General features: G+C 40.2%; 1 protein-coding gene across 2 annotated transcripts in view; it reads left to right on the plus strand.

Annotated features, from left to right (window-relative positions):
* Nucleotides 1-11,645, plus strand: part of ccdc25 (coiled-coil domain containing 25) — a 34,980-nt gene extending 23,335 nt beyond the window's left edge. For both annotated transcript variants that reach the window (XM_068025725.1, XM_068025733.1), the window contains exons 3-10: nt 1,872-1,919; nt 2,879-2,918; nt 3,130-3,181; nt 4,175-4,250; nt 7,240-7,343; nt 7,784-7,986; nt 9,329-9,374; nt 11,014-11,645. In XM_068025725.1, coding sequence (XP_067881826.1) covers nt 1,872-1,919; nt 2,879-2,918; nt 3,130-3,181; nt 4,175-4,250; nt 7,240-7,343; nt 7,784-7,986; nt 9,329-9,374; nt 11,014-11,046 — 602 coding nt within the window. In that variant the 3' untranslated portion in view covers nt 11,047-11,645. The remainder of the gene's footprint in view (nt 1-1,871; nt 1,920-2,878; nt 2,919-3,129; nt 3,182-4,174; nt 4,251-7,239; nt 7,344-7,783; nt 7,987-9,328; nt 9,375-11,013) is intronic.
* Nucleotides 11,646-21,992: the final 10,347 nt, after the last annotated feature.

Consider the following 21,992-nt stretch of genomic DNA (forward strand, 5'->3'; position numbering starts at 1 on the left):
CTCTTAGTTCACTTACTGTTATACTTAACCCGTATTGGAATTTTTAATTTCCAGTACAAAATTTGTATGAATACCCTAGTTTCGAGAGAAAAATGGAAATACTCACCAACCAATCACTTAACCTCCTTTTCCTGTGATGTCACACTTTGATTTTTTTTTTCCTGAACATGGTCAGTTCACTCTGAACCCCTTGCAGAATCTCCCGTATCCTCCCCCCTGCCCCAGTCTCGCTGTGCTCTGGTACTGCTCTCTTATCCCTGTCAACAGTCTCGCTGTGCTATCACTCACCGCTACTGCTTTTTTTATCCTCCCCTTGGGTCTCGCTGTGTAATCTGACCCCAAGATGAGCTTCTGACCACACATCCATGCCATCAGTAAAACCACCTGTTTCCACTTGCGTAACATTGTCCAACTCCACTCCTGTCTCAGTTCTACCCTGCTTAAACTTGATCATCCAAAGCTATGCTACCCATGTCCTGACTTACACCAAGTCCCGCTCACCCATCACCCCTGTGCTCACTGACCTACATTGGCTTCCGTTTTGGCAACACCTCAGTTATTAAATTCTCATCCTTTTTTTCAAATCTCCATGGATTTGCCTCTCTCTATTTCTGTAATGTCTCCAATCCTCAGATATCTGTGCTCCTCCAATGCTGGCCTCTTGATCATCCCTGATTTTAATTGTTCCGCCATTGGTGACCAAGCCTTTGGCTGCCGAAGTCCTACACTCTGGAATTCCCTCCCTACACCTCTCCGTCTGCCTACCTCTCTTTCCTCTTTTAAGATGCTCCTTAAAACCTACCTCTTTGACAAAAGTTTTGGTCATCTGTCCTAATATCTCCTTGTGTGGATTGATGCCAACTTTTGTTTGATAACGCTCCTGTGAAGCACCTTGGAAAATTTTACTATGTTAAACGCACTATATAAATTAAAGTTATTGTTGAAAGGTGTATTTACATGCTGGGTAGGACAATTACAAAAAAAAACTTCTTAAACGTGAATTTTATTTAGCATTTTTGTGCTTTTGCCCTGCATTTTCTTTGGTCTTGGCTAGAGTCTGAAATCACACCATGTATAAATAATATAGTCAAATTAATCTAGAGGCTAAAATATTATGCATATAACAGGCTGTGGCTCAGTGGAAGCCTCTGAGTAAGAAGCTTCTGTTCCTCCAGAGACTTGAGCACAAAATCTAGGCTCACCCTCCAGTGCAGTAGTAAGAGAGTGCTACACTGTCAGAAGTGCTGTCTTTCAGAAGAGACCCTAAATTGTGTCTGCTCTCTCCGGTGGGCGTAAAAGATCCTGTGGCACTATTTCAAAGAGCAGAGGAGTTCTCTCCCTTGTCTTGGACAATATTTATCCCTCAACCAGCATCTCTACTTCTCTTTCCACAGATGCTGCCAGACCTGCTGAGTGGTTCCAGCATTTCTTGTTTTTATATCACAAACAGATTATCTGGTCTTTATTGTGGCCACTGAGGGGAGACATTGAGCAGAGGTTAAGCACCTTCAGATAAAATGAAAATAAACACCCTTTAAATTTTTGTTAGCCTTGGCATCTGTTAGGCATTGTTAGTACTGCTCTATAAATCAAGGAAATGAGACCCCCACCTGACCACCCCTGCAGCCTATCAGTCAAGTATTTGTGGAGTTAGGAAAATTGGATAAAATAATGTCCTACAAATATAAATGTGTATAATTTTTTTAAAAAGTGATGAGGGATCATTTAAAGTCTTGAGATTATATTATATGGTTAAATCTGAAGATTTTCGAGTTAAGTGTCATAGCTGTTTATAGACTGTATGCTTTTCTACTTTTCAGTTTTTGCTATGCAATTACTTATGAAATTAAAGCTTTTCTATTTTATTGCAGTGGCCTCTTCACCATATACGATATATATGGGAAAGGATAAATATGAAAGTAAGTGTCTGCTTTCTATTCCCCTTTGATAAATGGCTTCTCGATACTGGCTTAATCACTTTCATCATCTGAGAGGAAATTAGATCAATATGTATAATTTTAATATAAACTAGATTTAGTACAAAGTAGCAAAGAAAAGGAATACCAGTCAAAATGTAAGAAAATATTTCATCACTGAGAGGCTGGTCAGGTTTTGGCATAGCTTGCCACAGGAGGCAAATGGGGATGAGTAGTTTGGCTATCACAGTCAAATTGGACAAATAGCTTAGAGAAGCAGATCATCAGTTATACCTGCGAAGACAAAGCTGTACTGCATGGATCTACAGTCTTTCCTGACTTTGAGATTTTCTCTGTTTACATCTGCCCCCAACTAGTCTGCCTAAGTCTGCGTACAATCACCTACATTATTCCTCAGTTTGTCATGGCTTCCTTTGCTATCATCAGCAAACTGTTCCTCTTGTTCCTATGATATTGTGTTTGTGTCAATGAAAACTATAAATGGCATGTCAGGCACTGACGTTTAGGTTCATTTGGCTGTTATGTGCTTGGTGGATAGAGTTCTGTTGACAGTTGGCCCATTGTGCTATTTTTGACTTTGATAAAATAACAATGGACTATGCTGTTTTTGGGGAACTGAGAATATTCTGCAGGGGAGATTATTTCCGTTACAATTTCAGCTGCTTTTTGCAATACGCTGTTACTTTTCTGGTCTTTTGCCTAGGTTTAAGCAGGGACTTCTTCATTGCTTCATGACTAATGGGGAGGGTGATAAATGGTTTAGAATTTAGAGATTCATGTGACTGTATCGAACAGCAATTAGCAACTCAACGCTGTTTTTAAATACGATTAAATAGCATTTAGTGGATTGGATGAAACCATCTAGATATCTAACCAACTGGCAGAGGTTTTTTATATAATACAGCTCTGTGCAGCTTATTATGTAATTTTTTTTAATTTAGATGAAGACCTAATAAAGTATGGATGGCCAGAAGATGTTTGGTATGCCACAATTAATATAGTTGCTATTTTCCTTATTTCTATCAAAATTTTCCACATTTAAACATTGTATTTCCATTATAATATTTTGTTACTGATGATGAAATCCTTTGTGTTGCAATTAATAATGTACAGATAATATTTGCAGTTCTGAGTCTGCATAATTATTTGTTCTGGTTACTACTTGTATATCTGGAATTGTTTTCTTTTTTAGGTTTCATGTAGATAAATTGTCTTCAGCTCATGTGTACCTCCGACTATACAAGGTATGAACATAACTGGATGCCTTTTCCTTTGAGTAAAGTGGCTTTAACAATTCATAAAATTACTCAATATAGTATATTATGTGTATTATGATACTGTTTGAATTTTCAGACTGAGTTATAATTTATGTGCCACAAGCAAGGTGGCCTGATCATTTGTACCTTTGTCACTTGTGAGTAATTTATGGTCGGTGTCATATGTGAAATATGAATTATATCCTTTGGGTCTGATTTGTATTTTCTATTTCATATAATTATTAAAATCAATCTTGGGTGGTGATGGGGAGATGAATTTCTGAGACTGACCTGAAGGCTCGCAGGCTTGATTTCTGCCCTGTACTGAAGTAGTTGATCTCCGCCACAGCTCTAGATGTTGGGGGAGTGACAACTGGTATTCTTCTTGAGCTAGGAAAGGGAAGAATCCACTGGAATTCCTGCTCCTGATTGCTATCCAGTGACCCCCGACAGCCAGGACATGTGTGTTGTCTTTGTGCAAAGGCGAGATCAGACTTCATTGCACTGGCTGTTCTATATTTTAATAGCTGTTAACAATCGTTTTCCACACTCAAACGTGAAGAATAACCATTTGTGTGAGCTACAGAAGGGCAGTTAATGCATATGGAACTATATATGGGTTGATGCCTTCAGAAGAAGTCAGGTGGTGTGAAATTCGGAAAATAAGAATGGGGTATGACTACTGCAAAATTATTTATGTTTCTCTGTTACAAAGATCTATGCATTAGTAAAGAGTGTTGTAAATCATTTAAGTGCATTGTGCTTTCAATTGGAAGAACATGTATTTGTCGTTGGATGCATTTAATCAAAAGGCTTGAACCCATTGCGAGAGATCATTTCATCTGAGTAATGTGTCCTTAGCAATGTGTTTTTTTTTTAAAAAAGCTTCAATTTCATCTTCTACTTGATCACAAATTGAATTTTACTCAAACCTTGTTGAGGAATATAAAGCAGTGTTAATATTTTATTTTTGTGTCTTAGGGGCAGGCAATTGATGGCATCCCCCAGGAAGTACTAACTGACTGTGCTCAGCTAGTTAAAGCCAATAGCATTCAAGGTAATGATTTATGTGGGGCTGTTTTCATTGCAGCAGGGGGGATATGGGTGATTTGCTGGAGATGTTTAAAATTAAGGATGGGACAGAGTACATAATAAATAGAAATAGACTGATGCCAGTGATTGAGGCTCTAGAACAAAAGAGCAAAGTTATAAGATTATATGTAAGATTTTGGACAGAGCATGAGAATGTTTTTATACCTAAGAAGATTGTGAGGCTGTGGAATGCACTAGCAGAATTGGTAATCATTGTCATGCACCTCAGAAAGGCAATTTGAAAGAGCTATCCAATTAATTCCACTCCTGCTGCTCTACCCCCATAGCCCTGTATTTTATTTCCTCTTCATGTACAGTTCCCTTGTGAACTTTACTATTGAGTCTGTCTCTACCACACTTTCAGACAATGCATTCCAGATAGAAAGAACTCTCATTTAGAATTAGAACATTACAGCGCAGTACAGGCCCTTCGGCCCTCGATGTTGCGCCGACCTGTGAAACCATCTGACCTACACTATTCCATTTTCATCCATATGTCTATCCAATGACCACTTAAATGCCCTTAAAGTTGGCGAGTCTACTACTGCTGCAGGCAGGGCGTTCCACGCCCCTACTACTCTGAGTAAAGAAACTACCTCTGACATCTGTCCTATATCTATCACCCCTCAACTTATAGCTATGTCCCCTCATGTTTGCCATCACCATCCGAGGAAAAAGACTCTACTATCCACCCTATCTAACCCTCTGATTATCTTATATGTCTCTATTAAGTCACCTCTCCTCCTCCTTCTCTCCAACGAAAACAACCTCAAGTCCTTCAGCCTTTCCTCGTAAGACCTTCCCTCCATACCAGGCAACATCCTAGTAAATCTCCTCTGCACCCTTTCCATAGCTTCCACATCCTTCCTATAATGCGGTGACCAGAACTGCACGCAATACTCCAGGTGCGGTCTCACCAGAGTTTTGTACAGCTGCAGCATGACCTCGTGGCTCCGAAACTCGATCCCCCTACTAATAAAAGCTAACACACCATATGCCTTCTTAACAGCCCTATTAACCTGGGTAGCAACCTTCAGGGATTTATGCACCTGGACACCAAGATCTCTCTCTTCATCTACACTACCAAGAATCTTCTCATTAGCCCAGTACTCTGCATTCCTGTTACTTCTTCCAAAGTGAATCACCTCGCACTTTTCCGCATTAAACTCCATTTGCCATCTCTCAGCCCAGCTCTGCAGCCTATCTATGTCCCTCTGTACCCTACAACATCCTTCGGCACTATCCACAACTCCACCGACCTTAGTGTCATCCGCAAATTTACTAACCCACCCTTCTACACCCTCTTCCAGGTCATTTATAAAAATGACAAACAGCAGTGGGCCCAAAACAGATCCTTGCGGTACACCACTAGTAACTAAACTCCAGGATGAACATTTGCCATCAACCACCACCCTCTGTCTTTTTTCAGCTAGCCAATTTCTGATCCAAAGCTCTAAATCACCTTCAACCCCATACTTCCGTATTTTCTGCAATAGCCTACCGTGGGGAACCTTATCAAATGCCTTACTGAAATCCATATACACCACATCCACTGCTTTACCCTCATCCACCTGTTTGGTCACCTTCTCGAAAAACTCAATAAGGTTTGTGAGGAACGACCTACCCGTCACAAAACCGTGCTGACTATCGCTAATGAACTTATTCTTTTCAAGATGATTATAAATCCTGACTCTTATAACCTTTTCCAACATTTTACCCACAACCGAAGTAAGGCTCAGAGGTCTATAATTACCAGGGCTGTTCTTTTACCAATTACCTTAAAATCTGCCCTTCTGGTTTTTGATCCTCTTGCCAGGGCAAGCAGTTTCTCCTTATTAGCCTTATCAAAACGTCATCCTTTTCAACACCTCTGTTAGATCTCTCCTTAACTTTCTCTGCTCGAACGAGAAAAACTCCAGCTTCTCTAATCTTTCCACCTAACTACTGTCCCTAATCCCTGGTAACATTCTAATAGGTCTTTTCTACATGTTCACCAAGGCCTTGACTTCCTTTCTATGGTGTGGTGCTGAGAATTGGACATAGTACTCCAGCTGAGGCCTAACCAATGATTTTATGAAGGATTGGTATAACTTCCTTGCTTCTGTACAAATGAAAGTATTTACAAAGCCCAGGATCTCATAAGCTATTTTTTTAAATAGTCTAATCAGTTTGCCCCAATGATTTGTGTCTGTGAACCCCCACCCCCTGCCACCAAGTCTCTCTCTTCTTGCACTCGCTTTACATTTGTACCATTACCTTTTCTCATTCTTCCTTCCAAAATGCACAAGTTCACATTTCTCTGCATTAAATTTCATCTGCCAGGTGTCTGCACATTTCACCAATTTGTCTACATCCTCCTGAAGTTTCCTACCATCCTTTTCACTGTTTACTGCGTTTCCAAGTTTTGTCATCTGCAAACTATGAAATTATGCCCTTTTGTACCCAGACCACCACTGCACCTTTTACATTTTGCTAACCAGTATATAATGTGGCACTTTATCAAGCACATTATAAAAGTCCAGGTACAGATCAACCTCACTATCTTCATTCCTCCTCTTTTCTTTAGAGAACTTGAGTTGAAGTAAAGGAGAATGAAGGGACATAGGAACAGGGCAGGCACTTGGGAATAGAACTACTGCTCGTGTGTAAAATAAACACCAAAACAGACTGGGTGAAATGGTCTATTTCTGCATTGTAATTTATTTGTGCTACATGCTCGCAGAAACTTTTCCTGAGGTAAAATCTATTCTAAAGATAATCTACTGTCTTTAACACTTGCTTGTTTATTTCTTCTGTTGTTGGTTGGTGACTAATTTTTAGTTGCTATGAGCCACTGAACTCATTAAGAGCCAGACCAGTCACCAGGATGATCTCTTGTTCAAAATATAAATGATAATGTATTGTATTAATTTAATTTATATATCTGTAATGATTACATTGTTTCTGTTTATTAGGATGCAAAATGAACAACATAAATGTTGTGTACACTCCCTGGTCTAATCTGAAGAAGACTGGTGATATGGATGTGGGACAAATAGGATTCCACCGGCAAAAAGAGGTAAATGCAACACCTGCTGCTGAGCTAATGGGAGGTAGTGTTAAAAGCCTGGTTGACTACTCAACTATTAATGCTGAATGTTAGAGACCTGTTAGACAGAAATGTGACTTTTCCTTTAAAATTCTTCTGTCTACATCCCTGAGATTAGAATCCTGAAACTAGGAATTGGGAACAATCAAAAAAACTGCTGCATTGAATAGTTAAGTAAAATGAGCATGAAATAAACTTGTGTTAAAAAGAACATTTTGCCTCTTTATATGGATGAGTTAAAGGACCTACTTACCTACTAAACTGTATTGTCCATGAATTTCAGCTTGACTCTTCATGGAATTTTGTTTCTCTTATGGTTTGAATGGTAGCAAAAAGCTGTTGTATACAGCTTTCTTCAAAGGAGTTAGTATTTGTAGTCGTCATTTGCGCAATTTAATTTTTATCATCAGGTAAAGATTATTACAGTGGAGAAAAAGATAAATGAAATCTTAAACCGGTTGGAGAAAACCAAAGATGAGCGATTCCCAGATTTGGCAGCAGAAAAGGAATCCAGGAACAGAGAAGAACAGAATGAGAGAAAAGCGCAGATTCAAGAGATGAAGCGAAGGGAAAAAGAGGAGATGAAGAAGAGAAAAGAAGTTGAAGATCTTAGGTTTGTATGGGTATGGTGGGAGAGAGCACATGTTTTCTATAACTGCACCTAAATATATTTTTAAAACGTGTTTGGTGAATGCTTTTCCTTTCCAAAGTCTCTAGACAGAATGAAATTTTATTTTCCCGGGTGACCACACCATCCTCCTCCAACACCTCTCCGCTGTTGTCCAGCTGGGTGGGACTGCATTCATCTGGTTCCATTCTTATTCTCTAGCTATGATTCAATAGATCACCTGCAATGGCGTCTCTTCCAGCTCCTATACTGTTACCTCTACCTCTGGTATTTTCCCCCCACCAAGGATCTATCGTTGGCCCCCTCCTATTTCTAATGTACATGCTGCCCCTCGGCGACATCAGCCGAAAATGCAGCATTAGTTTTCAGATATATGCTAATGACACCCAGGTCTACCTCACCAACATATGTCTTGCCCTCCAGTGCCCCTCGCCATCAGACTGCTCATCTGATATCCATTACTGGATGAGCAGAAATTTCCTCCAGTTAAATATTGGGAAGCCACTGTCTTTGGTTCACTGGTCACCACCAGTCTTCTCCCTGATAACTGTCTGAGGCTAAACCAGACTGTTTGCAACCTTGGTGTCATATTTAACTCCAAGATGAGCTTCTGACCACACAGATTCACGTCATCGCTAAGACCACCTATTTCAACCTCTGTATTGGTGCCTGACTTTGCCCCTGCCTCAGCTTATCTGCTGCTAAAGCACTGATCCATACTTTTGTTACCTCCTAGACTTGACTATTCCAATGCACTCCTGGCCAGCCTCCCACATTCTACCCTCTGTAAACTTGAGGTCATCTAAAAACATTGCTGCCTGTGTCCTTACTTGCACCAAGTCCCGTTCATATATCGCACCAGAGTATAAGAATGTTCTAGGGACTTGTGCTGAAACTAGAATCCATATGAATAGAGTTAAGGAACAGGAAGGGAAATAGTACAATTAATCTGTATTGGAGGTCAACTAAATGGTTGAGATGATAGATTTGTAGACAGTTCAAGAATAACTGCTAGAATAATGGATAGCTGGAACTATCTGGAGATAAACTGGAATAAAGGTAATTGTATGTGGTTACAGTGGGAAATGTTTTCTAGGTCATTATGTTTATGGTCCAACAGGATGACGCATTACTTGATTTAATTCTAGGACGTGAAATGGAGTAAATAACTGAGTCCGAGAACAATTGGGAAATAACCACATTGACAAAAGGCAAGGGTGCTGGACTGGGGAAAAAGGCGGCATTCGATAAAGCTAGAAGGCATCTAGCCCAAATTAATACAACAGAAAAGTTAGTTATGCTTAATCTGTTTATATTAACTCCTTAGGTGCTATTCTGCACTTATGAAGTCTGAAAACATGAGCAGCAATCAGGTAAGGAAATGTAATTGGACTTGAAGACTGCAGCACCAATTACCATGGCCCAAAAATCATGTTTCTCCATTGCTTGCTGTTAATTTGTGCAGAACGCATGTCATTTTTTTTGTTTCAATTTTCTCCTGTCCTTTTCTGAAGACATTGAGTTCTGTAAACATAGGGATCTGGTACCTCTCCCAAATGACTATTTTTCATTTGAATCCAGGTGGTTAGTGTTGGTGGACTACTCACCTATGACACAACATCTTGTCCTCACCCAACACACACTTTCCAGCAGGGTTGCCGGATAATACAGGAGCCCAAGCTGACTTCCCACGTCTAGTCCATGGTCACTGAGGCCATTTGTAGCATCTCATTCATACCCTGATTGAGATCAGCTAGCTCAGCACAGAAAAGGGCTAAAATCTGGGACATTAAATATCACTGTACCATTAGGACATGTATATTTAGCGTAAATAATTTGGGATTACCTGCATCACCAGTTTACAGAATGAACCGGAGGGTCAAAATAGTCAGTCTTCTGAAAATTATTTTGATTTGTTTTCCTTTTGGAAATGCATCTCATTCCTTTAACAAGGATCAGGTTTATTAGAACTAGAAAATGGAATGAGCACATCAAATGTTATCTGCTTTCCGAAGATCAATTTTCTGGTGAAAAACAAAAGACTTGCATTTATATAATGCCTTGCATGACCTCAACACATTCAAAGTGCTTTACAGCTACATAAGCGCTTTTGAAATGTAACCACTTTGTAATGTAAGAAATGTGGCAGCCAATTTGTATGCAGCAAAATCCCACAAACAGTAATGTGATGATGATCAGGTAGTCTATTTTAGTGATGGTTGAGGAACAAATATTGGCCAGGACACTGGGGATAACGCCTGTGCTCTTCTTTGAAATAGGGCCATGACACCGGAAAGAACTCCCTGCTGTTCTTTAAAATAGTGCCATGGGATCTCTGGCATCCAGCTGAGAAGTCAGAGTCTGTTTAGCGTCTCATCTGAAAGACAGCACCCCAAACAGTGCAGCACTTAAGTATCAGCCTAGATTTTGTGCTCAAATCCAGTGTGACTTTAACCCACACCTTCTGACTTAGAGATGTGGGTACTATCACTGAGCCATGGCTAACAACCAAAAGTTATATCTGGTGAGATATGAATGCTTATTACTGTCCTTGAGGAATGAAAATTCTCTATGCTACCTCTTATAAAGGCTTTTCTTTCTTCCCTCCCCCTCCCCCACCTTTACTATTGCTTAATTCTGTTTTGTAGTACAATACAATGTTGAAGTGGTGCTGCATTTACTAATTCCAGTCCTGTATGAAGAATTTAGGATTTGTTTCACTGTGTACTCCCTTGTGCAGCAGTTTGGAATGGTACATCCTAATGTTGAGCTCAAAAACCATTTGCCAGTGTGTTTCGCTACTGGCATGCTCTACATCCAAAAGCTCAGGATTTTCTGATCTCTTTCTTGTAGTTGCAGATTATCATTTGTTTAGTACTCCTTCCTTCCTTCCTCCTCCATTTCTACCATTTGAATCTGTAGAACTGCCATTAAAGTGGAAAATTCAGAGTGTAATGTTTTTCTTGTTTATACAAATTATCATTTGCCTAATTCCTTTTTTTCTTTGTTTAGGATTGTGGTTATGACTCTGATGATTTCATGTAAAGTCCACTGGACCCTAAGATATAGACATTTTAAAATGGAGGATATGCAGGCCTGCCAAAATCTGCTTTTGACTATTATTGATTGCTGGACCAGTACCATTGAGTTACAGGATATATCTGTCTTGCCCTGTGATCAACCAAGTGGAAGATGACATTTGTAAATTTTTCTCCATTTGATTGAAGTTCAAAAGTGAAAACACAATTTTGACTTGAGCTTGGCATGGGTTCTTATTTGAGAGAGTAGCTTATTCCTAGGAGTATTGTCGCTGGAACTTTTAAAACACCTAAAACACGAAGGGAGTCTATTAAAATAATAAAGTCTCTTCCAAAAAGAAGTCGATTATTTGGGTATTGTCCACAAGAGTGTTTATGGTTTGATTTATGTTGTACCTGGTATAAAATTCAAGCAGTGTGAGATTACCTACTTGAGGTCTCTTGCCTCTTTCTTTATTGTGCTCAAGAGTCAGATCAGCACCTGATTCTGAATTGTGCTATTACATTTGTATTGAAACCACTTTGCATTGGTGTAAAACTGCACTATGAATGCGCCCTAAATGTGTGTAATTAAAAATAAATGAAATAAAAATACTGGAAACTAAACTAGGAATGGGTCCTACAGCTGAAATGCTAGCCCATCTTTGCTTTATAAATGCTGACCTGGTGTCTTTTCATTTTCCTTAAATTTTTTCAAACAAAATTATCATTTGTCTAACTCCTTATTTTTCTTTGTTTTAGGATTGTGGTTATGACTCTGATTTCATGTAAAGTCCATTGGGTGCTATCCCTAAAGGTATATCATTGAGCTAGGATTTCTGACTCCATGCGATACCTTTGACGCATTTAGTCTCTTCTCACTCTTGCAAACTAGATATGTGACTTGGATCTTAGTAATGAGGTCTACGCATGATTGAGAGTCTCTCCCTTTGATCTTTGTAGTATAGCCACATGTTAAGACATTTTTAAAAAAGTTTTGTTTGAGTTGTTGAGCCTTACCCAGAATACATGATGAAAAGAATGAACTTCTGAAAACAAACATATTTGGCTATGTATGAGTTCTTTTCTGGTTTAATTGTGTGTTTTTAGCTTTCCTCCACAATTTGCATTCCCAAATGTTGATTTTAAAACCCACCATTTTTCATGGACTGATTGTGATTGAGTAAATAATGGGGAAATCCTACTCCAATCTGGGGAAAAAGTGTTCTGGATTTTGAAAACCTGTAGGATTGTTTGAATTCATTTTTAATGCATTCAGTGACCTTTGATTTGGTGTTCATGTGTAATATGTTTGGTGAATATGGATAATATTTATAGCTCTAGATTGAAAGCTCGGTTACCAAATTAATTCATAGTTAAGCACAGGATAAGAATTCACAACACCATATGAGATGTCTTTGCAGGCATAATGTTGCCTTGTTCAAATCTGTCTGACCCAAGTTCATGATTGTAATGCTTTGGGAGACCAATAAGAAACTTGCTTATGCCTCTGGATAAGCAAGATGCAAGATGTTTAAATGCTGACTAGAAATCAAAACCAAGTGATAAGTAGGCATTAACCAGTGGCAAAAGCTGTCCATTAAATTTGTTGTATATTTGTGCATCAATTTTATTTTTAAAAACGACATGAAAGATTTTTCCAATTCTAGAACCTATTGAAACCAGGTTCTTATTCCCATTCATAAGGTAAATTAATGCACATATTTTATATATTTAGGTGGTATTTTGTATTTTCCCTCCCCCAGGAAATACTTGCTTTAGAGACTGCATTTGTATTTTAAAGTCACTGAATTCAATCTCCATCTCTGGTCTAATTTTTCACTACTCCTGTCTCCCTAAACCCCCCTCTCCCATATAAACTGTCTCCTACCCATATTTTTGGCCACTCTTCAACCTTGCCATTTTGTGATCCTGATCACAGATGTGATCATCTCCACTCGCTCCTTCATAATCCTTACCATCCACATTCGCTACTCCTTCCAACCCCACTTCCCTCTCTTCACATCATTTACAACTGCAATTTCTAAATCCTGTTTAGCCTTTGGCCCTCCATTCGCTGCAATACTCCTTCAGCTGTCGACTGCTAAACCACTGTCCTCCACCATTTGACACTTTTGTCCTCAAAATCTTTACTTGCATCCTGATTTTTTTCCCCTTGTATAGCCCCCATTCGTCTAAGGGGTGCAGTCTTGAGCATAGCTGACACACAACTAGTTTAGCCATCCATCATCAGATTTGGCTAGATCAAGTGTGGTCGGACTGCAATTCCTACCAAAACCACTCTCGATAGGATCACTCTAGAGAGCAAAGGAAACTACCTGAGCTTTTCTCGACTACAAACTGTCTCCTTAAACCCCTCTCCACTACCCCCTCCACCCCCACCTTCAAGAAGTAGTGTAGGGAGCTCATAGATTCTGCTGATTTTCACTCTTTGCCCATTAAAGTCAAACTTTCCTTTAGGCTCTGCCTTTCTCCACCCTTGAACCCACATCTTTCAGCAGTTTCTCTCCTAACACTCCTCATGCATTTTCTAAGCACATTGATTTTTGTGATCCACCTCCTACTTTGACTGCATTCCCAGTGTACTGCTGACCACCTAACCTCTTGTCATGGCCCATGCTGGCTGACACTGTAAATGATGTTCTCTCCTGGTACTGTCACTCTCTCATTTAAAACCGCCGTCACTCCTTTCTAGGGATAGAATCAACCTTGCCATCTGTGCAATTTATTGCATACTCTACAAAGTGCTTGAACACATCACCTTTGAAATCCGTTCCCACTTTTCCAGCAACTCTGATGTTTGAACCTCTCCAAGCAGCTTTTTGTCCTAGCCACAACACAGAAATAACCCTAATCAAAGTCACAAATGCCATCTTCTGACTCTGACTGTGGTGCACTATTCTTCCTCATCCTTTTTAACCCCACTGCATCCTTTGACATGGAACAGAACAGTTGTCTAGCTCAGTGGGATTGCTGTCACTTGGTTCCATGGTTGCTTACAAGAACATAAGAAATAGAAGCAGAAGTAGGCCATTTGGTCCCTCAAGCCTACACCACCATTTAATAAGATTGTTGCTGATCCTCAACTCCACTTTCCCACCTGATCCCCATATCCTTGATTCCCTTACAGTCCAAAGATCTATTCATATCAGCCTTGAATATACTCAACTGAGCATCCACAGCCCTCTAGGGTAGAGAATTCCAAAGATTTACAACCCTCTAAAGAAATTTCTCCTTATTTCAGTCCGGTCCTTTATCTAGAGCCTGACACCCCCAGTTCTAGACATTCCAGCAAGGGCTGAGCCTCTGGAGCATCTACCTTGTCGAGCCCCCTCAGAATCTCTTTGGTTGCAATGCGATCACCTCTCATTCTTCTTAACTCCAGACAGTATGGGCTAATTCTACTGAGTGTCTTCTCATAGGACAGCCCTCTCATCCCAGGAATCAATCTAGTGAACCTTCGCTGTACCCCCCCCCCCCACCCCCCCACCAAAAAGGTACAGAGACCAGAACTGCACACAGTACTTAAAGTGTGACCTAAACAAAGCACTGCAATTTCAGCAAGAGTTCCTTACTCTTGTATCCCAACCCCCTTACAATAAAGGCAAATGGTTGCTGTACCTGTGACACACCACTAGTAACTGCCTGCCAACCTGAAAATGGCCAGTTTCTCTCTTTTTTTCTATTCTTTAACTAATTCTGTATCCATGATATATTACCCACCAAATTGAGTCCTTGTGCAACAACCTTTTGTGTGGCAACTTTATTGAATGCCCTCTGAAAACCCAAATATTACATTTGGTTCCACTTTATATACCCTGCTAGTTAACATCCTGGAAAAATTCTAATAGATTTGTCAAAAGCGATTACCCGTTCATAAAATCATGTTGACTGCCAATCATATTTTGATTTTCTAATTGCCCTGTTGCCATTTCCTTAATGGATTCCAGCATTTTTCTGATGACTGTCAAGCTTCTGACCTGTAGCTTCCCGTTTTCTCCTTTTCTTGAATGGTGGTGTTACTTTTTTCTACTTTCCAATCCACTGGTACCATTCCTGAATTTTGGGAAGATCACAACTAATGCATCCACTCTCAGTACCCACCTGTTTTAGAACCCCAGGATATAGGCCATCAGGCCTGGGGCTTTGTTGGCTTTCAGTCCTATTAATTTCTCCAGTACTTTTCCTTTATTAATAATTACTTTTTAGTTCCTCACTCATTAGATCCTTGGTTCCCCACTATTTTTAGCTTTTCTTAGTGTTTGTCTCCTCTGTAGAAGACACATCTATTTATTGTCTCTGCCATTTCCTTATTTCCCATTATAATTTCTCCTGTCTCAATCTCTAACCAGTCCACACTTACTTTTGCGAATCTCTTCCTTTTACATGTAGAAGTTCTTTTTATATTTCTGCCTAGTTTACTCATTCTATTTTCTTCCACTTTATCAATGTTTTGGTCATCCTTCGCTGGTATCTAAACTCTTCCAATCCTCAAACTTACTACTCTTGGCAATGTTACAGGCTGCTTCTTTTACTCTAATTCTATCCTTAAGCTTTTTTGTTAGCCACGGATGGATCGCTTTTCCCATGGATTTTTAGTTCTCAATGGAATATAGATACATGGAGAATTGTGAAATATTTCTTTAAATATTCACCATTGCTCATCTATCATCATACCTTTTAATCTGATTTTCATATCTACCTTAACTAATTGGCTCCTCATACCTATGTAATTGGCTGCATTTATGTTCAATACTTCAATTTCGGATTTATGTACGTCACTCTCAAACTCAATGTGCAATTCTATTATATTGTGATCACTCTTTCCCAGAGGATCCCTTATTGAGATTACTTATTAACCCTACCTCATTACACAAAACAAGATCTAAAATAGCCTCTTCCCTGGTTGGGCCCACATTGTTTTAGGAAACTGTCTGGAATGTATTCTATAAACTCATTTTCCAAGCTACTTTTTCTGATTTGATTTGGTCAGTCTATATGAAGATTAAAGTGTTCCATGATTATTGCATTACCTTTGTCACAAGCTCCTCATATTTCTTGGTTAATACTCTGTTCAACGGTATAGCTACTGTTAGGAGACCTAAAAACTCTTCCAATGTTTTCTGACCCTAGTTCTTCTCTCTACCCATACTGATTCTACTTCCTGTTTTTCCAAGCCAAGATCTGTCCTTATGCCATCCTTTATTATTAGAGCTACCCCACTTTCTTTTGCATTTTCTGATTTTTTTTTTTGTAATGTCAAGTACCTTGGTATATTTAGTTCCCAACCTTTGTCACCATGCAACCACATCTGTAATGGATATTACATCAAACCGATTTCTGTATTCATGCCATTAATTCATCTAACTTGTTAAAAATGCTTCATTCATTTAGATAAAGCACCTTTAATTTTAATTTTTTTACCATTTTCCCTGATTTGACCTTATTCACTGCAATATTGCCATTAAACTTTTTGCCCCTTCCTGTTGCATGGTGTTTACTGAAAACGCTATACTGCTCTGTGTTCTTGATTTTCTCTTTTTAGTTATGAATTTCACCTCACTTGAATCCATCCCTGCCACCATTTTAGTTTAAAGCCCTATCTACAGCCCTTGTTATTGATTCGGTAAGATGCTGGTCCCAGTCCAGTTTAAGTGGAGCCATTCAATGGAACAGCAGTATTGCCAATATTATCCAGAGTATTGACACCAGTACTCCATAAATTGAAACCCCTGTCTTTCACACCACTCTTTGAGCCATGCATTCAACTCTCTGATCTGTCTGATTTTAATGCCAATTTGTGCATCACTGAGTTAGTAATCCAGAGATTATTCCCTTTGAGGGTTTTAGCAACAGATAGGCAAAGGCGGAGGTTACAAAGGTGCAGTAGCTGGTCTTTGTGATGGAAATGATATGGAGGCAGCAGTTCAGATCAGGGTTAAATAGGATGATATTGCAAACAGTTTGGTTCTACATGGTAGTTTTATTTGGACCCTAGCTCCTGGAACTCCCGCAGCAGAACTTCACGTATGCTGTTGGTTCCTAAGCAGACCATGACAACTGGATCCTCCTTGCCACCAGCCCACCCTCTTCCTCATTTACATGCTACCTCTTGGGGGTCATCTGAAATCACAGGGGCAGCTTTCACATGTATGCTGAAAAATTCAGCTGTATCCTCCCCTAGCCTTATTCAACCCTTGCACTGCCTCTTGTGTTGTCAGAGCTGCATATGTAAGTTTTTTTTCAAAGAGTAGGAAGTCTGAAGCCCTTGTCTTTTGCCCCTGCTACAAATTCCATACCCTTGCTACAGATTCCATTCCTTTCCCCACTGTATCAGGAAGGACCAATCTGTTCACAATATTATCCTGTTTAACCCTGAGCTGAACCTCTGACCCCATATCTTTTTCATCACAAAGACCATCTACTGCCCCCCTTTGTAACATCTGCCTTTGCCTATCTGTTACTAACACCCTCATCCATCTTTTGTCTCCCCTATATTCAACTATTCCAATGCTCTCCTGGCCAGCCTCCCACCCACCATAAACTTTCATCCAAAATCTTGCTTCCTGTGTCTTACCCTGTGCCATGTCCCACTTACCCATTATTCCAATCCTTGTCAACCTCCATTGGTTCCCAGTCTCTCAACGACTGCAATTTTAAAATTCTCATCTTTGTTTACAAATCCCTTCAAGGTCTCAACCCTCCATTCCTTCATAATTTCCTGCAGCATTGCAACCACTCTCCTAGAACTGTGTTCTGCCAGTTCTGCTCCCCACCCCACCATGGGCAGCCTTCAGGCTCCACACTCTGGAATTCCCTCCTCTTTTAAAACAGCTCTGACCAAGATGTTGGTCACTCCTCCAGCTATCTTTGGCTTAATGTCCATTTTTGTCTGACCAAGCCTCTGTGAAGCTGGCATTTTTTCTGTTAAAGGTGCTTTATCTCATTTCACATGAAACCTTCCTGGCCTAAGAATTTCATGTTAAATAAATGCTCAGGTGATACGCACATGCAAGTAGACAGAAACAAGAAGAAAAAATAAAATGGAGAGGTTTGAGGCAATCTCTGAACAGGGTTTTTTTTTACTGTGCTTTGAGCTTGCTGTAGGGTCCTTGATTGTAGGTGGTCTTGCTTTTCAGTGGGGCCCAGTATTCTTCTTAAACCTTGTTCACTGTAGGAGACTTTTCTTTCTTTGGGTTCATATGTTTTCAATAGTTTCCAAAGCTGATGAGAGCAGACAGGGATGAGGTGTTCTCAGTTCAGGAGCAAACAGCTTTGAGTTTTCAAATTTCTTGGAGTTTTTTTTAAATTTGAACTTCTAACAGTCTGTCATCTGACTAAACTGGTCTGACCACTTCTGTGTATTGGGGAAGCAAGGGCTGGGTCCCTTGTTCCAACACTGTTACTATGCAAATGTCTTTTCTGTCAGGGGCTTGCAATTTTAAGTTTTAATGTTCATGTGGCAAAATAATGTGTGCCCCTTTTAATTCATCAGTTTTTGGTGTCATTTTTGGTATCTTCATATTTCTGAATAAATATCTGGGCACCCATATCTGTTGCAAAATTCCTCTTAATTCTCTTCTGCCCTTAATGGCCTTTTTTATCATTACTATCTGGTTTCCATTGTCAATTTAGTTTTCAGTATAGCTAATTTTCTATCAATTTGATTAACCATATTATTTTAAAACTTTATAGCAGAATTTTTTCAAAATGGCTTCTGAGAATTGAAATAAATTATATCCACTGGGTACTTGCTGCTCAGTAGTTTAGTTATCGGAATCAAGAAAAAACGAATTTGTGATTTAGAAACAATAGTTCATACCTCGATGCTGACCATTCCTTATGGTCTCTACTTTTTTAGATGACCAGCAATAGCATCCTGTAAAATGTTTGAGTATTCTCCCCAGGCCCTCTGGATGGGACTTTTGGTTTAATTGGTCTATAATTCCTGAATTCATGCGTTTTTTGAATATTGGAAAAATATTCTGAATGAAAGAGAATATAGTCTGAATCTTTAAGATTTTCTGAGACATGATTAGTTGGGCTGTAAGCCAGTTATTTAACTTTGTGTGATCATAATACTAAGTACAAAACTACTGTCCCTCAATTAAGATCATATATTAGAATTTTTTTCTCCCCCCTACACAGTAGCAGGTCCTGTACCAGAGTCCCATGCAAAAAACTAATGCCATATTGATTAACTCTGCTAAAATGAAGCTGGATATGTATCTGATCACGTGCTATCCTTCAATCTGAACACATACTGCAGGCTGAATTTTACCAGCCCCTCGATGTCGGGGATCATGGCAGGGGAGACCGCCACGCCCTCTGATGCCAAGAAAGCCCTGCTGCATTTTACATGCGCCGGCAGTGAGGCCTCGGTGCAGCGCCCCACTACCAAGCAGCAAGGCCTTCATTTGCCTACTCAAACATATTCAAAACATATGTCAATCACATTGACGAGTTCTCACAGATAGCAAACCAGGAAGTAAAAAGCACTGATTATCCTTCACTTAATCATTTTACAGACAGTAAAACAAAGATTACATATACACATGGATAAAGGTAGGAGCTGAAATATCATTACCAAACTTTATTTTAAAGTAGTTTTAAAGAAAAATCTTGCATTTATATCGTGCCTTTCACGACCACCAAAGTGCAACCAATGAAGTACCTTTTGAAGTGTAGTCACTGTTGTAAGGCAGGAAGCCAGTGTGCACATAGCAAACTCCCACAAACAGCAATGTGATAATGCCCAGATCATCTCCTCTTGTCATGTTGATTGAGGGATAAATATTGGCCAGGATACCGGGGAAAGCTCCCCTGCTCTTCTTTGAAATAGTGCCATGGGATCTTTTACTTTCACCGGAGCAAGAAGATGGGGCCTCGGTTTGACATCTCATCCTCGGCTAGCACCTCCAACAGTCCGACACTCGTTCAGTACTGCACTAGAATGCCACCCTTGATTTTAAAGAGCAGCACGGCAGGAGCAGAGTTTCAAAAAGCGCGCCAAAAGCCCGGAGACCAGAGAGAGAGAGAGGAGCACGGTGGGAGCGGAGCAAGGAAAGATCGAAAATGACATCAGAGTGACATCACAATCAACAGAGAGAGCAGGGAAGACGCTACCTGTTTAGTAAGTATCTGGTAAGTGATTTAAGGTCCATAATAATCCTAAAATTTAAAATAATAAAGGAACTAGTGGTAAGCTTAATAAAATACATAAAAAGGAAAATAAATTTTAAAAATTGAATAAAATAATTAAGTAGTTAATTAAAACACAATAAGGATGGCAGGACAGGTGTGTGTCATGGCTGCAGCATCTGGGAGCTCCTGGATGCCAGTGTGATCCAGGGCAAACATATCTGCAGTAAGTGCGGCTCGAAGAGCTTCGGCTCACCGTCATTGAACTGGAGTCCGAGCTGTAGGCACTGCGACACATCAGGGAGGGGGAAAGTTACCTGACCATTTTGTACCAGGACGCAGTCACACACATTAGGATAGGGTCTTCTGATTTGGTCAGTGGTCAGGGACAGGAGAGTGTGGCTACAGGTAAGGGGACCCGGAGTGCAGGAGCCTCAGCCTTTATGATTGTCCTACAGGTTTGAGGTTCTTTCAGTTTGTTTGGATGAGAGTGGGGGCTGCAGAGTGGATGAGCAACCTGACCATAGCGCCATTGTACCGGAACCCATTCAAGTAGAAGGAGAAAAAAGGAATGTCATGGTAGTAGGAGAGAGTATAGTTAGGGGGGATTGACACTGTTCTCTGCAGCAAAAAGTGAGAGACCAGACGGTTGTGTTGCTTGCTTAGTGCTAGGGTTTGGGACATCTGCTCAGGGCTGGAGAGGAACTTACAGCGGGAAGGGGAGGATCCGGTCATCGTGGTCCATGTAGATACCAACAGTATAGGCAGGACAAGGAAAGAGGTTCTGCATTGTCAGTATGAGGAACTAAGCGCCAAATTAAGAAGCAGAACCTCAAAGGTAATAATCACTGGGTTATTAGGGCGGCGCAGTGGTTAGCACCGCAGCCTCACAGCTCCAGCGACCCGGGTTCAATTCTGGGTACTGCCTGTGTGGAGTTTGCAAGTTCTCCCTGTGACCGCGTGGGTTTTCACCGGGTGCTCCGGTTTCCTCCCACAGCCAAAGACTTGCAGGTTGATAGGTAAATTGGCTGTTATAAATTGCCCTGAGTATAGGTAGGCAGTAGGGGAATATAGGGAAGATGGGGATGTGGTAGGAATATGGGATTAGTGTAGGATCAGTATAAATGGGTGGTTGATGGTTGGCACAGACTCGGTGGGCCGAAGGGCCTGTTTCAGTGCTGTAGCTCTGAAAAAAAAAATTACCTGAGCCATGTGCAAATTGGCATAGGGCAAATAAGATCAAAGAAATTAATGCGTGGCTCAAAGACTGGTGTGGTAGAAGTAGGTTCCGGTTCATGGGACACTGGCACCAGTACTGGGGAAAGTGGTGGCTGTACCGTTGGGACGGACTACACCTGAACCATGCTGGGGCCAGTGTTCTAGTGAGCCACATCACTAGGGAAGTAGAGAGGATTTTGAACTGAATAATGGGGGCAAGGGTTCAAATTTGGGAAGATATGATAAATCAAGGAGTAGAGACAAGGCAAGAAAGAAAGGTATTAATATGGGAAATGATAAACAGACTGTGACAGGAAGGGACAGAGTGTACAAATCTAAGAGTAAATCAACAGATAAGGCTAGAGGTTACAAAAATAATAAAAGGACACAACTAAAGGGTCTGTATCTGATTGCACGAAACATTTGAAACAAAACTGAAGAATTGAGAGCGCAAGTAGAAATAAATAAGTCCGATCTGATAGCCATTAGAGAGACATAGCTGCAGGATGACATAGATTGTGACTTGAATATTGAAGGGTACATGGCATTTAGGAAGGACAGGAAGCTAGGAAAAGGTGGAGGGTAGCTCTGTTA

This window comes from Heterodontus francisci, chromosome 3 (assembly GCF_036365525.1).
Source record: "Heterodontus francisci isolate sHetFra1 chromosome 3, sHetFra1.hap1, whole genome shotgun sequence".
Classification (NCBI taxonomy): Eukaryota; Metazoa; Chordata; class Chondrichthyes; order Heterodontiformes; family Heterodontidae; genus Heterodontus; species Heterodontus francisci.